Source organism: Plasmodium gonderi (assembly GCF_002157705.1).
Source record: "Plasmodium gonderi DNA, contig: Chr14, whole genome shotgun sequence".
Lineage (NCBI taxonomy): Eukaryota > Apicomplexa > Aconoidasida > Haemosporida > Plasmodiidae > Plasmodium > Plasmodium gonderi.
The window spans coordinates 2,332,991-2,349,145 of record NW_021628939.1 but is presented as its reverse complement, the minus strand read 5'-3'; the positions used below and the strand labels follow the sequence as shown (position 1 = coordinate 2,349,145).

At 31.5% G+C, this 16,155-nt stretch overlaps 5 protein-coding genes across 5 annotated transcripts; 3 read left to right on the top strand and 2 right to left on the bottom strand.

Moving 5' to 3' along the window:
- Positions 1-584: 584 nt before the first annotated feature.
- PGO_144980 (hypothetical protein, conserved) lies at positions 585-1,655 on the top strand (the record flags this gene model as incomplete). The annotated part of the gene is made up of 1 exon (XM_028690488.1): positions 585-1,655. One exon carries the CDS (start codon positions 585-587, stop codon positions 1,653-1,655), a length of 1,071 nt encoding a protein of 356 aa, XP_028546289.1.
- Positions 1,656-2,125: 470 nt separating this feature from the next.
- On the bottom strand, positions 2,126-3,832 carry PGO_144970 (cytochrome b5; the record flags this gene model as incomplete). The annotated part of the gene is made up of 3 exons (XM_028690487.1): positions 2,126-2,218; positions 2,952-3,169; positions 3,679-3,832. 3 exons carry the CDS (start codon positions 3,830-3,832, stop codon positions 2,126-2,128), a joined length of 465 nt encoding a protein of 154 aa, XP_028546288.1.
- Positions 3,833-5,448: 1,616 nt separating this feature from the next.
- Positions 5,449-7,203, bottom strand: PGO_144960 (dihydrolipoyl dehydrogenase, mitochondrial; the record flags this gene model as incomplete). Its single annotated transcript, XM_028690486.1, has 2 exons — positions 5,449-6,916; positions 7,133-7,203. The coding sequence occupies 2 exons, from the start codon at positions 7,201-7,203 to the stop codon at positions 5,449-5,451; spliced, it is 1,539 nt and encodes a 512-aa protein (XP_028546287.1).
- Positions 7,204-9,886: 2,683 nt separating this feature from the next.
- PGO_144950 (chaperonin CPN60, mitochondrial precursor) lies at positions 9,887-12,578 on the top strand (the record flags this gene model as incomplete). The annotated part of the gene is made up of 2 exons (XM_028690485.1): positions 9,887-10,903; positions 11,463-12,578. The coding sequence occupies 2 exons, from the start codon at positions 9,887-9,889 to the stop codon at positions 12,576-12,578; spliced, it is 2,133 nt and encodes a 710-aa protein (XP_028546286.1).
- A 1,387-nt stretch (positions 12,579-13,965) lies between these two features.
- PGO_144940 (phenylalanyl-tRNA synthetase alpha chain) lies at positions 13,966-16,137 on the top strand (the record flags this gene model as incomplete). The annotated part of the gene is made up of 2 exons (XM_028690484.1): positions 13,966-15,666; positions 16,048-16,137. The coding sequence occupies 2 exons, from the start codon at positions 13,966-13,968 to the stop codon at positions 16,135-16,137; spliced, it is 1,791 nt and encodes a 596-aa protein (XP_028546285.1).
- Between the last annotated feature and the right edge of the window lie 18 nt (positions 16,138-16,155).

The window sequence follows — 16,155 nt, the reverse complement described above, 5'->3', positions numbered from 1 at the left end:
TTTTTTTTTTTTTTTTTTTTGCCCCGCCTTTTAAATCTGAAAAATGATCAAAAGGGGAAATTGAACGTTTGTGAAATATAAAAATAGTGGTTCCATAGTGCTTGTAAGATATATGTTGATGGATATGAGTAAGTGATGTTTTCAATATACCTGTACCCCCATGCTTAGGATTATTTTATGCACAAATGTATGTGGGTAATAAACCCTCGTTAACGTCCATGAATTTACGTATAATTTACTCATGTTTTTAACCCCATAGGGAAAGAGAAAATTAGCATATATATATATATATATACACAAAATAATCTCCTTTTTTATTTAAAAATAAAATAAAAAATAACGGGTCTGAATTGGGACGAAGCAAACCTTTGAAGGACTTTTAAAAAATGTCAAATTAACTCGTTTCGCGCACGCTTATTCAAGCTTTCCTTTTTTCCCCAATTTGTACCTGCCACCAGCGCTGGCCTATTGAGTTATTGCACAACTTTCCAAATTTTGAAACTTGATCAAATTTGTGCATTTTTCTACGTTTTTTTCATTTTTTTCCATTTTTCTTCGCCCATGCCTTTCAACCACCCCCACCCATGTTGTCACTGAAAGCCTCGAGGGCCGACAACTTCTACTATGGGAACGTTGATGATGAGCTTGTGAAGAAGAAGAAAGAAAAAGAAGAAAGAAAGAAAAAGAAGAAAAAGGAGTATAACGAAATAAAGTTTGAAATTCCCTATACGATAATATGTGGGGAATGCAAAAAATATATTTATAAAGGAGAAAGATTTAACAGTGAACGAAGAGAAATAGGACATTATTTAAGCACTCCATTTTATTCCTTTACTATTTCTTGCAAAACATGCTTTAACAAAATTGTTATTGAAACAAATCCCAAGGATTGTTCATATGATGTTACTCAAGGGGCAAGAAAAAAAAACGAACATTTTGAAAATGTTTTAACCGAAGCAGGACGAAATAATATAAACTCTATAGATTTTGAAAAAAATAAAAAAAAAAAATGTAACCCCTTTTTGCTCCTAGAAATAAATGCCCTTCAAAAGAAAAAAGACAACAAGGGAAAAGAATCCAATCGAACGCAAGACAAACTTGTGCAAGATGAAGCACATGAGAGTGTTCATTATTTCTCTACTGAACCGGCATGTTACAGTGGGGAAGAGCCTTATGAGGGAATCCCAAACGAGGAGTCTCCCCCAAACAATGAAAACATTAACGATGAAAACATTAACGATGAAAACATTAACGATGAAAACATTAATGATGAAAACATTAATGATGAAAACATTAATGATGTGATAAAAGAAAATTACCTAAGAAACAACATGTTGAAGAACGACTTTACCTGCAACAGAAACCTAAGGAAACAATTGAGAGATATAAAATATGATAAAATAAAGCAGAGGGAAGAGTATAAAAGGAAAAATATATTCATAGATATCGTGAATAATCCGTATGAAAATATGAAAATAAACAAATATATGCGCTTTAATGAAAAGTGTAAGAAGAGCATCAATGTGAAGGAAGAGTTAAATAAGGAAACTTGGTGCAATGGTCAACTGAGAAAACATAAAATTTCCAAGAATAGCTTAATAAAAAAAAAGAAAAGTAGCATATTTGACAAAAAGTATCTTAAGAAGGTGAAGTAGGTGCTGCTGTAAAAACAGCATCCCCACCAATATTATATGTTTGCTTATCGGATGTATGATACCGGAGTGATTGAGGAGGAATATATAGTTCGAACCTGGTGTTTGTGTATGTATGTATGTGTGCGTGTGTGTGTGTCTTTGTAAAGCGAATGAGACCTTATCGAAGGGAACACGTGCAATATTTTGTTATGGGATTCCCGGTACTAGACGAGGCATAGAGATGCCTGATGCGTTTTATGTTTATATATGCATGTGCACACTCGTTGGTATGATCACCCGAATATGGTGTATACCTCATACATGATGATATAATATTTTTTGAAAAAAAAAAAAATCAGAAAAGTAAATTAATGTTTTTGCAGATATATATATATATGGATAACAACTGAGCTGTATTGGGAAAACAGAGTTACGCAACAGGTATGCCATATAAGTGCAGGTGGGGTGGAAATGCACACACAACATGGTGTTTATTTTTTCAAAAACATAAAATAGTATATGATGCTAAAGAGAAAGATTACGGATGCCACTAAGGGGTAGTTGATTTTTTCTTCCTCGGGGGTCTGCATGGGAAATGATGGGGGATATGCAGTATAAAATTCAGCAATTTTTTTGCGTGTTACCTTGGTGGCTTTTTATTTTCTTTTTTGTGTTAATTTGTGAACAAGTATACATATAATGCATGTGTGTTCATAGCATTTTGCTTTTTTTTTTTTTTTTATGCTTCCTTTTTCTTTTACGTCCTTTTTTTTAATCCTTTTTTTTTTTTTACTTCTTTTTTTTTTTTTTTTTTTTTTTTTTTTTTTTTTTTTTTTTTTTTTTTTTTTTTTTTTTTTTTTTTTTTTTTTTTTTTTTTTTTTTTTTTTTTTTTTTTTTTTTTTTTTTTTTTTTTTTTTTTTTTTTTTTTTTTTTTTTTTTTTTTTTTTTTTTTTTTTTTTTTTTTTTTTTTTTTTTTTTTTTTTTTTTTTTTTTTTTTTTTTTTTTTTTTTTTTTTTTTTTTTTTTTTTTTTTTTTTTTTTTTTTTTTTTTTTTTTTTTTTTTTTTTTTTTTTTTTCTTCTTTTTTTTTTTTCTTCTTTTTTTTTTGCTTCTTTTTTTTTTACTTCCAATTTTTTTTACTTCCAATTTTTTTACGTCCTTTTTTTTTCGCTTTCGAGCCCTAACTACTCTTAATAAACATGCGTCCCTTGACAATTTTTCACGCATCAACGATTACGCTTCTACACTGACAAATTCAAAGTGTGCATTTGCAAAGGACACAACAATGGGTACGTGCGAAAGAATACATAATTACTAACCTTCACCTGTTTAGTTATTTCTCCATTCGCTTGCGTCGCGTCTTCTACCTCTGCCTCGGAATATTCCAAATATTCGGTTTTATCCTCCACAGTTTTCGTACTTATCTTTTTCTTATACAGTGTCGAATTCTTCTTTATCCCAATTAAATATGTCTTCATCAGTTTTTGAGCGCTTTTAGAATGTCCTATTTGTTTAAAGGCTTCCGTTGCGTCCTTTCCTGGTGAATAATCGAAGGGATGAAAGGTGAAAGGGGCAAGGGGGGGGGGGGGGTATATATCCATATACACACACTTGTATATATCCATATACACACACTTGCATATCCATATACACACACTTGCATATCCATATACACACACTTGCATATCCATATACACACACTTGCATATCCATATACACACACTTGCATATCCATATACACACACTTGCATATCCATATACACACACTTGCATATCCATATACACACACTTGCATATCCATATACACACACTTGCATATACATATACACACACTTGCATATACATATACACACACTTGCATATACATATACACACACGTGTGCAGCTGTGAGCAGGATAACACATGGTATGATATGGCTGCATGATAGAATAACTAGAATGGGATGAACTAATCTATGAAAAAAAAAAAAAAAAGGTATGCACCACAACTACCCACCCAATATATAAATAAAAATAACGAAGAATATGTTCTTCCCAATCTCTTACCATTGTATTCTTGTAAAACTTCTACCCCACCTGGGTGTTCATAAAATGAACTGACATCATATACCAAATCGTTTATAAAAATGCAACATTTGGATTCCTTTTTCAATTTCTGTAGTTCCTTATCATCAATTACCTTCAATTTTTTGGCTCTCATTCTAGCACTTTAGCCTTTTTCTGTAGTCAAACGTGTTTACAAAATGTACATATGCGTGGATGTGTGTTTTTGCATATGTGTATACATGTGCATATTTAAAAAATATAATAAAAAATAACCTTGTGCTCAAGCATGTAAAAAAAAAGTAACAAACATGTGTGCAGTTTAGGAAACAAATTACTAATGGTATTTGAATAGTTTACCCACGTTACATTTCGCGACGAGGGACAAATAAAAAGTATATGCATATATACACATACACTAAGCCAAAATTAAGAATATGCAAAAATAACCATTTTGTCATGTAAAATGTAGAGCTATGTATACATATGTAGAATACATTTGTTTTCTCGCTTGGTCACGTTGTTTTTATTACTACATATGTTAATTTGGCTTGGGCACAGATCAAGACCACACTAATGCCTTTTCCTTCATTTTTGGCCTTTTTGGCTTTTTTTTTTTTTTTTTTTTTTTTTTTTTTTTTTTTTTTTTTTTATATTGCGCAATCACCTGAACGTTCATAATTTACCAATGGTTAGTTTCCCGTTGCAAAAATGTTTAGAGCCTATGTAAAAATTAAAATTAGCAAAAATGTCCTTACTGTTAACCATATAGGTATGCAAATAATATATGATTACTCAGAATAACAGGAATGCCATAGTTTAGACCATTCTGGACAATGCATTACTTTTCCCACTTGAGAAAAATTTTTAGTTTCTTTTGAGACCTGTAAAAAAATTCATTCAGTCATCATACGCAACAGTTACATGTACGTGCAGAAAAAGAAAAAGAAAATAACATTAACATATAATTATCCACCACCAACACTTCCAACCCCTATGATACTTCTTTTTTTACACAGTTATTTGGAGAATCATGTTTAATTTTTTGCGCATCACAACCGTTTAAAAATATCAATCATTTCAAGAATTGCATTTTCCTCTTATCCTCATACAACCATTTACTTCTAAGCGAAAATTGTTAACTAAAAATAAGTGCGTTTATATTTTGTTCATTTTTGTGAAAAGAATTATTTACGTACACGTGTGCTTATACATGTATGAGTGTTCATTTTGTTCATAGGGTTTTTCTTTTTCGTGTATTTTGTTTTAATTAAGAGATTCTCAAAAACAAAAATAAAAAAAAAAAAAAAAAAAAAAAAAAAAATATATATATATACTTTAAAAAGTGAAAATAAAACTATTTTTTTTTTTTTTTTCCCCCTTCATACCATATGCTGTTTGAAAATGTTATAAAAACGAGAACAATTGGAGCATGGCTCCACGCATTCGGCATGTCAGTATGTGGGTGTAAGTGTACAGGGAAAGCATAAAATGGAAATTGAAATGGACAAAAATGTAAATAGTTAAATAAGTTATAGGTTCGTTCGCATATGCACACTTATGAATGCGTAATTCGGTTCGGCAGCCTAGTAGTTTCTAACCTACACCGAAACTATGCATACAAATATATACAAACACGCATACATACACGCACGAATACATACATACACGCACGAATACATACATACACGCACGAATACATACATACACGCACGAATACATACATACGCCAACGAATACATACATACACATAAGCATGAACTTTTCTGACGTTCACATGTGTATGGGCTTATCGAAGGACTGCAGTGCAACTTCTTTTATGACCTCCGAAAAGGTCGGGTGGGCATATATAACTTTGCTTAAACTTTTGGATGATCCACCACTGCCAATGTATATAGATAAGGGCAGAATCATATCGCTTGCATTATTTCCCACAATTTGGGAACCGAGAATTTTGTTGGTATCTGTTTCAACAATAATTTTGATAAGTCCATCAAAGTCATCTATGGTTCTGGATCTACTGTTGGCCGCAAAGGGAAAAGTAGCCGATTTAAAATTTAATTTCATCTGTTTACATTTTTCTTCATTAAATCCTACACTAGCTACTTCTGGATGCGTGTAAATTACACTTGGTACAAGATCATAATTTATATGAGTTTTTTTTTTTTTATTTAACTTCAATTCATTGAATAACATATTGGCCACAATGTAACCTTCTTCTTCTGCTTTGTGTGCAAGCATAGGCCCATCTATCGCATCGCCAATGGCTTTTACAGTTGGTTGTGATTCCACATTAAAATATTCATCTACAGGTATTTTTTTATTTTTATTTAATTTTATGTTTAAATTTTCTAGCTTTAAATTATCAAAGTTCGCTTTTCTACCAACACAAACAAGTACAACGTCAGATTTTACTTTTTTTATTTCATTTGTCTTGGAATTTTTTGAAAATAAAATGGCTTCTTTATTTTGTATGTTTCCTCCTATTATAGATGTATTAAATACAAATTTCATTTTAATTTTTTCTAAAGTTTTTTGCAACACTTTACTTACATCTGCGTCCAGAAAATTACATAGCCTACTGTTATACTCATATATTGTTACGTCTGAACCCATTTTCGAAAAAACAGAACCTATTTCTAATCCAATAACACCACCACCAATGATTGACAATGTTTTGGGAATTTCCTGAAAATTCAAAATATCATCAGATGTTTGTATTATATGGTGATCATACTCCAAAATGTCTTTAACATTTTCTGCATTGTTAGCATTCTCATCACTTAATTTTTTCAATGGTATTTCTATCGGTTTCGATCCTGTTGCAATGACAATCCGTTCTGCTGTTACCTGCTTATCCCCTTTTTCACATTGCACAAGTACAGTATTTTTATTTACAATGCTACCACGTCCATTCATATGATTTACTTTATTTTTCTTATATAAATACGTTATTCCATCAGATAAATTATTCATACATTTATTTTTGTGCTTGTGTATGGCTTCTACATCTAGATGTACATTATCAATTACTATACCACTTTGTTTAAACCTATGTTTTGCTTCATAATAATTGTGTGCAATATGTAATAACGATTTTGATGGAATGCAACCTCTGTTTAAGCATGTCCCTCCAAGCTTTGTATCTTCGTTTACATTCAAAACATTCAATTTGTTCTGAGCACAACGGATGCTGCACACGTACCCACCAGGGCCTCCCCCTATTACAATGACATCGTAGCTGTTGCGCGGGGGGGGGAAAGTGAAAAAATGTGCGAAAATGTGAAACGTGTAAAAAAATGTGAGAAAATGTGAAAAAACGGAAATTTCTATTTCACATTCGTGCAAACGTTTTGGCTAGTTTGCAAAAAAAAAAATATTCCTGTTCATGCATAATTTCCCACATTTCTCTAACAAATAATTTTTCTCTTCTTAAAAATAGCTCAAATTTGTTTACTCCTTTTTGGATGAGAATTGTCTTCGGCTTCTCAAAAAAACAACCTTCGTCCTACTCACAACTGCATTCATCTTTAAATAAGGGAATTGGGGGAGGGCGTGTGATTTGGGAAGAATGTGTAGGATTGCAAATGCAAGAGTGAACGAGGTATAAAAGTATATATTGGGTAAAATAGTGGATCATCATTTGTTCTACTTTTATTCACACACATATTACAAATTGTATAAGTTATGTATACACTTGAGATTGATCACTAAGCATATAATGGGTGACATAAATACACCTAAGTTGGCAAACTTATACAAAAAAAAAACAAATTGACATTAATATAAGTTTATACAGTATAGCATTTTATTTATTTATTTTTTTTTTTTTTTTTTCTCCCTTTTTCACTTCTCTGGTTGCTGTACTGTTTTGTTACAACATTTCTTCGTTCGCTTCTACCATTTGAGGTTACACATTCGTGTTGTTAATTATTGATAGCGGGAAATCAATATATATGCATATGTGTATACGTGCCTTTTTCTGGCACATTGTGGGGTTTTCAGAACGCACACATTTAATCTTATGTATTATGTATGAACGCATGATATAAAATACCTTTTTACTATCAGTGTCCACACTTCTTAGTATGCAGAGGGTGAAGTTAAACTAAGGGTTTTAAAATTGTGTTGAGAACTTGGGGAAGTAAACAATCCCGTGGTTAATTGTATAAAAACGGATAAAAAATGAAGCTATTTGTCGTAGTGTTTGTAAATGTGGCCTTTGTTTATAATTTTTTTTTTTTTTCAATTTCTTTTTATTTGGTCTACCAATTGTGTGTATATATATGCCTATGTATGTGTATATATATATATGCCTATGTATGTGTATATATATATATGCCTATGTATGTGTATATATATATATTCCTATGTATGTGTATATATATACCTATGTATGTGTATATATATACCTATGAATGTGTATATATATATATATATATGTACATGTGTGTACGCCACCAGGGGCTTATCAAAGGAGATTACAAAAAATCCTGGGTTGCCTATTTTTTTTTTCATTTATTTAGGGCATAGTATTTAGCGCTTGGGGAAATGTCATGCTTTGTTGTGGGCAAGCGTGTAGAAGTATGCAAAAAGTTGAGAAGTTGGAAAAACAGTTAAAGGAGAAACACACAGAGAGAAGCTGTACTTGTGCATGGAAAGAAAAAAAAAAAAAAAAAAAAAAAAAAAAAAAAAAAAAAAAAAAAAAAAAAAAAAAAAAAAAAAAAAAAAAAGAGAAAATAAGCTGATTAGTAAAAGTAGCAAAAGTAGCTACGTGACAAAACAAATGATGCAATCAACATTCTTGTGAAAATCCCTTGCTCATTGCATCCATCGGCTAAGGTGCACTCATTTAATTTGAGCCAAAGTTATGAAACACACCTGCTACGCATTGGGTAAAAAAAAAAAAAAAAAATAAAATAAAAAAATACTCAGCAGTGTGAAATTTTCTCCTTTATTCTTTGTTTTTTACCCATATGGAAAATCTCACGAAACAGTTAACATACGAGGCCAAAAAGGAGAACACAACCCTTATGGGAGCGATCTCAACAAAACATCCGAATTAACAACCTCAAATGAACCACCCCTGTTGGGGTGAGGGGACACCGACATTGCATAAGTCGCAAGTGAGGTGTGCTACATATCATGTTCTCTGATGACATCTACCCCCACCCCTTTATTTCTCCGCATACGCTTTTTTTCATAGAAGCCACTAAAAGATGGGGGAGGAACCTCTGACCTGTTCTCCTCCTTTTCTTTATTCTACCCTTTTATGCAAAAGTGCAATGTGGGAGAAAACTTTTGTTTAAAAAAAATGGCACTTTATTTTTTTTTTTTTTTACCTTGTGTGAATAGTACCTTGAAGGATTTTTAAAACATTTCCTCTTAGGTGTGACATATACGATAAATGTTTTTTTTTTTTTTTTTTTTTTTTTTTTTTTTTCTTTAAGCAACATATATATAATACGAGTCAAATAATTACATTTTTCATCCCTCCACTTTGTCCCAAGTGATGGCTAAAAAAAAATAAAGTAAAAATATATCATCCAGAAAAATATTCACAAACGGTTTTCTAACGGCTACATAGGTCCTTTTTTTTTTTTTTTTTTTTTTTTTTTTTTTTTTTGTTGTTGTTGTAGTGAGCTCATTTTACATACATGTTCCTTGTGCCTGTGAAGAAGTAAAACTCGAACCACCCGACGTCAGTATTTCTTATTTCATCAATCAGGAGCGTATGAAGCACTTGAAAATGAATACGTAGATATATATATATATATATATATATATATATATATATATATATATATATATGTGTATATCTATATAAACATTTAAGGGATACTAGAGTGCATGTAACTCTTTATCTCACGCAAGTGTATAGCGAGGGGCAGTGAATAAGGGCTGCAAGGTTTTTTTTACACCACCATGGGTCCGTAGGTGAAACTAGAAACTGGAACCTTGGTCCCTACGCATACATATTTTCAACTGTAACTGTAGATGTGTATATTTGAGTTTCATAACGCAAACATATATATATATATATATATATATATATTAGAGGCCACCACATAGGAGGTATTTCAATCCAGACCATTAAGGCTGGTGAATCGATAAGTAGCAAAATAGAAAAGAGAATCAGCACTACGGAAGAAGTGTAGCGCCCGTGGGATTTAAACACATCTCCATTCAAAAGAATCACTAACCGAACGAAATGAAAAGCCATTGTGTAATACTGCTGCTCCTAGCCATACTAGGGTTCATGCTGAGATGCACTGAAAGCATCAGAGGGAAGAGAGGAATTAGCAGCAAGAAAAGGGGGTTTTTAAATAAGAGACTAAAATACATAAATAGCAAAATAATAAGTAGAAGGAAAGAGAATTATGTAAAAATGAAAATGACAGAAAATAAAGTAAAAGGAAAAGATATTATATACGGAAATGAATGCAGAAATGAATTGTTAAAAGGTATATTAACAGTATCAGATGTAGTAAAATTAACATTAGGTCCAAGAGGAAGGAATGTGTTATTAGAAAAAGAGTATGGAAGTCCGCTAATAATAAATGATGGTGTAACAATAGCAAAAAATATATCACTAAAAGATAGAAAAAGAAATAATGGTGTAAAATTAATGCAAGAAAGTACCAATATTTCTAATGATAAAGCAGGAGATGGTACAAGTTCAACAGCTTTAATGACAGCTACCATTACGACAAAAGGAATTGAACAAGTAAATAAAAATCACAATCCTATACCTATACAGAAAGGAATACAATTGGCATCAAAAATGATTATAGAAAAAATAAAATCATTGTCAACTCCAATTAAGACATATACAGATATATTAAATATAGCTACTATTGCAAGTAATAATGACACACATATGGGAAATATTATTGCAAATGCTTATGATAAATTAGGTAAAAATGCTGCAATTATTTTAGATGATAATGCTGATATTAATGATAAATTAGAATTTACGGAAGGGTATAATTTTGATAGAGGTATTATTAATCCTTATCTTTTATACAATGAAAATAAAGACTACATTGAATATAACAATGTTTCTACCTTGATTACCGATCAGAATATTGATAATATTCAATCTATTTTACCTATTTTGGAAATTTTTGCTAAGAACAAACAACCTCTCTGCATCATTGCAGACGATTTCAGTAACGAGGTTCTCCAAACCTTGATTATAAACAAACTCAAGGGTGCCATCAAAGTGGTAAGTCACGCGCACATGTTAAGTTGTTACTCTGAATAGTTAAGCGTTAATCGAACTGGTTGATCTTTTCTTTACGCCAAATGAATTCTCTACCCCTTCTCCCCACTTTTCTACTGAGTGGAGAGTGCATAAAAATTTGTATCCTTTTTTTTTTTTTTTATGTACAAAAAGTGGAGATAAAAAAAAAAAAAAAAAGTTATAGAAAACGTAGAAGTAGAATAACTCGTAAGGGTAGAGTCATCTCTATGGTACAGTTTTTCGTACAACATTGGCCTGCATGCGTGTATATATATAGACACAGAGAGTGAGAGAGAGAGAGTGAGAGAGAGGAGGGAAATCTCGCCTCGGTTGCGCACCGCCCAAACGGAACTCACCATATTGTAACGCCTGTGAATATTAACACAAGCACATGTGTATATTTATATATGTACATACATTTATATATATACGCATATGTGTACACATATATGTACATACATTTATATACTCATATGTATACGCAAATATGTACAAATATTTATATGTATATATACGCATGGCCCACCCCACCCACGCGCAGGTTCCCATAAGAGCTCCTTCCTTTGGAGACAGGAGAAAGGATTATCTGAAAGACCTGTGTATTGTTACAAACAGCAAGTACATAAGTGCCGATGTGGGACTTGATCTGAACAACCTGCACAACAATATGAACAGCTTTGACAACAATTATCTAACGTTGCTAGGAAATGCAAATACTCTCATAGTGAAAAAAGACAGAACTAGTCTAATAACAAAGGAAGAATATAAAAATCAAATAGATGAGAGAATAAAAGTTTTAAAAAGGGAATATGAAGAAACAACATCAAAATATGATAAAGAAAAGTTAAATGAACGTATTGCTGCATTATCAGGTGGTATAGCGAAAATATTAATTGGTGGAAATACAGAAACTGAACAAAAGGAAAGAAAATTTAAATATGAAGATGCAACAAATGCAGTAAAAAGTGCAATTGATATTGGATATGTCCCAGGTGGAGGTGTAACATATTTAGAAATAATAAAATCAAATTTTATAAATGAAATACATAAAAAAATTGAAGAAGAACTTCAAAACTCAGGAAATCAAGAAGAAAAAAAATATCTAGATCTAATTGGAAATTTGGAATCAGAAATGGAATTAAGAAAAATGGGAGCAAATATAGTTGTTAGCAGTTTAGATGTAATTACAAAACAGATAGCTGACAATGCAGGAGTGAATGGAGAAAATGTCGTTAAAATAATTTTAAATTCAAAGGATAAATATGGATTTGGATATGACGTGAACACGAACAAATTTGTTAACATGGTAGAAAATGGTATTATTGATAGTACCAACGTTATTATAAGTGTTATTAAAAATAGTTGTAGTATTGCCAGTATGGTCTTGACAACTGAATGTATGATGGTAGATAGTGAAAAGAAAGACAAAGGTGTACTTGACTCTAGTATAAATTCCCCCAATTATTTACATAAAAGTAGAAAAGCTCGTGGATATAGAAGTAGTAAACTTGATGACGTTGACGAGGAGGAGGATGATGATGATATTGAGGACGACGATGAGGAAGAGGATGAGGATGAGGAAGATGAAGAAGAGGATGACGAAGAGGGTGATGAAGAGGATGATGAAGAGGATGACGGATACAACTACGATGAATAAGAGTGGGAGAAAAAACAAACGGAGAGGAGAATATGTGAGAGGGTGTGATCCCCTAAGCAAATGGAGAAAGGGGAACCAAATCGAAGGATCGAACAAGGACAAAAGAAAAAACGAACAGAAAAAACGAACAGAAAAAACGAACAGAAAAAACGAACAGAAAAAACGAACAGAAAAAACGAACAGAAAAAACGAACAGAAAAAACGAACAGAAAAAACGAACAAAACAAATGAACAGAAAAAACGAACAGAAAAAACGAACAAAACAAATGAACAAAACAAATGAACAAAACAAATGAACAAAACAAATGAACAAAACAAATGAACAAAACAAACACTTTAATAAGACTAGTACTTGCCCCATGCGATAATATTTGATATACACTAATTCTCCATTTTATACCAGTTTATTTTCCACTGTCACTGTTTTTTTTTTTTTTAAACATTTTAAGTAAACATGTTTACGCACAATCCCTCACGCTCCGGCACACACACATACTTCACCACTTTTACTAATTTACCTTTTGAAATAATTAATCTTTCATTATTCCATGCGTTTATAAATTGCTCATTCGTTTATATATATTATACCTACGCATGTAATATACACCCCTTTTTTAATTAAATCAGAGCAATCTGAATTTTAAAGTGGTAAATCCATTCCACGGCGAATTTGAACATTGCAAAATTTTTTTTTTTTTTTTAATTTACTTATTTTACTTCTTTTGAATGCAAGCTTCGCTTGCTAGGTAATGAATCGGTGGCGAAAGGGATAAAAAAAAAAAAAAAAAAAATAACAAAATAATAAAATAGGTAGGTTATGCAGGTATAGGTAGATAAATAAAGAAAGAAAGAAAGAAAGAAAGAACAAGGGGAATATACCCACCCCCACCCCAATCTATAGCAACACATATCGATTAATGAAACAATTTAAAATCACACACGTGACATGTATAATGCATGAATGTACAGCTTACAACAACTATGTGAAGCCTGCTTGTCACACCTGGTAGCTGAAAAATATGGAGGAATGTTGAAAAAGTAAAATAGATCCATTTATTTTATGAGCTACTACTCAGATTAAGCTGAGAAAAAAAAAAAAAAAAAAAAAGTTTCAAAATATTAGAGAGAACAAATACATATATAAATTTCGCCATATTAGAGAGCATAAATATGTATACAAATTTCACAATATTTGAAAAAAAAAAAAAAAAACCTTAACAGTCATACAATTTTCTCATTTTTCACCGAAATGGTTAGTTTATTTTATTTTTTTTTTTCAATTTTAAAAAAAAATGCATAATGAGAACAACACACAGCAAACGATGATGTACACTCTTTATATGGCATTTTTTTCGTGCCATACATTTTCACGCGTCCCATCTCTGAAATGTGCCTTTTTGTTATTCTTCACACTCTTTTCATAACCATATTTTTCACACAACACAGCAACTGTTACAACGCCAATAAATACCCACGCGATTGCGTAAGCAAACTTGTATTATCAAAACTGAACAACAATTATTACGTAAAGGATGACATAATAAATTATGCAAGATTTAAATATGTATACAATATTAAGAACCATCCCATACATCATGTTACAAGAGAAATATTGAAATACTTACAATCAAAGTCATCCTTCCATGTAGTATACAACAAATGTCCCCTTTACCAAAGGAATATCTGTTTTAATGATATTTTAATTAAAAACACAAATGACACAACATCGTATAAGAATAACTTCTACTTCTCGGACTCACTGTTGTATATCCCTCAAGCGACATCTCTGTTTCCATACATTTATTCCCTCATAAGGGATGAACAAAAGACGGGGAAATGTGATTCATATTGTAGCAAGAGATGTGGATCCATAAATTACCAGTTGAGATACGCACCAAATGGTTCGCAGGAAACGGGAGAAAAGACAAATGATGATATACACACAAATGAAATTATTAGAAAAAAGGAATGCAACAGGACTGAAGAAGTAAAAGGGGAAAAAGGCTCCAATATATGCTTGTATAATAAATATTATCAAAATGCGGATAGAGAAAAAAGTGCAAAGGAAGAGGAATCATCCAGTATACAACAACATATGGAGAGGAACATAGAAAATTTCCTTATCATTTCAAATATTTTTCGAAAAGATAATATTGATAAATTGCATTTTCCATTTTTTAACCAAATGGATATATATATAAAAATAAAAAACGAACTTATTGAGAAGCAAAAACAGCTCCTTTATTTTTTGTGCTCATTATTAGAAGCTCTTTTTGGCAAAACGCACAAATGGAGAATAAAAAAAGATTCTTTTGATTTTACTAAATATTCATTACAAGCAGAAGTTTATTACAATGACAAATGGGTAGAAATTCTAGGATGTGGAATTTTAAAAAAAAAAATTTTTTTTCAAAAAAATAAACAATATGATATGTGTGATTACTTAGCCCTTGGTCTTGGGATAGACAGAATTGCAATGATCAAGTGGGGAATCAATAGAATAAGGGATCTATATTTGTATATTACAAATGCGAGTAAAAATGTTTCAAGTAATAAAAAAAAAACGCACACATATGTGGACAAACAAATGAACAGCAATATGATTAAGAGTAGTAGCAGCAGTAGAAGCAGTAGCATCCCGGGACAAAGAACACATGGAATTTCACATGTTGATACGCATGACTTAAGCATGTGGGGAAAGTCCACTTGTGATGATGCTGAGAGAAATGAATCAGTACTATGCGAAGAAAACATTCTTTTATATTCCCCCAAATTGGAGGGAATACATTTTCGGAATGAATTGCTGAAATGTTTAACAAGAAAAAGGGTTGTAAATCGACAAAAGGGAGATTCATTTCTGTACTTTTTAAATTTATACAACATACGGGACGAAGAACGAGACTTGTCATTTTATGCCAACTCAGAATGGAACAAGGAGTTGTTTATAAAAAATGTTTTCAATTTTGCACATATTATGAACGGACATTTCCTCAAAAGGGTTATACTTCTGGACGTGTTTCTGCATAAGGGTTCAGGCAACACCAGTTACACCTACAAATTTGTGTATTCTCCATCCGCACAAATAAGGGTTAGGAAAGCCTACTCGTTGTGCTCCAATGTCGTGCGCGGAATAACGGCTCCATCGTGCACACTGTTTGGAAAACACCTCTTGTTACACACACAAATTTATTTCATTATTTCATTATTTCATTTTTTCATTATTTCCGTATTTCATTATTTCATTTTTTCATTATTTCCGTATTTCATTATTTCATTTTTTCATTATTTCCGTATTTCATTTTTTCATTATTTCCGTATTTCATTTTTTCATTATTTCCTTATTTCATTATTTCCTTATTTCATTATTTCCTTATTTCCTTATTTCCGTATTTCCTTATTTCCGTATTTCCTTATTTCCGTATTTCATTATTTCAATTCCTTTTTGTTTCGTTTCCCCACTTTTTTGCAGGAACAGCACATTTTCAAAAAACTGGTGAAGGATTTGCACGAGCAGATTGTGCTCAAGATTGTCAGTACGTATGCCATAACAATTCGATGAGATATCTGCATTGGTTGG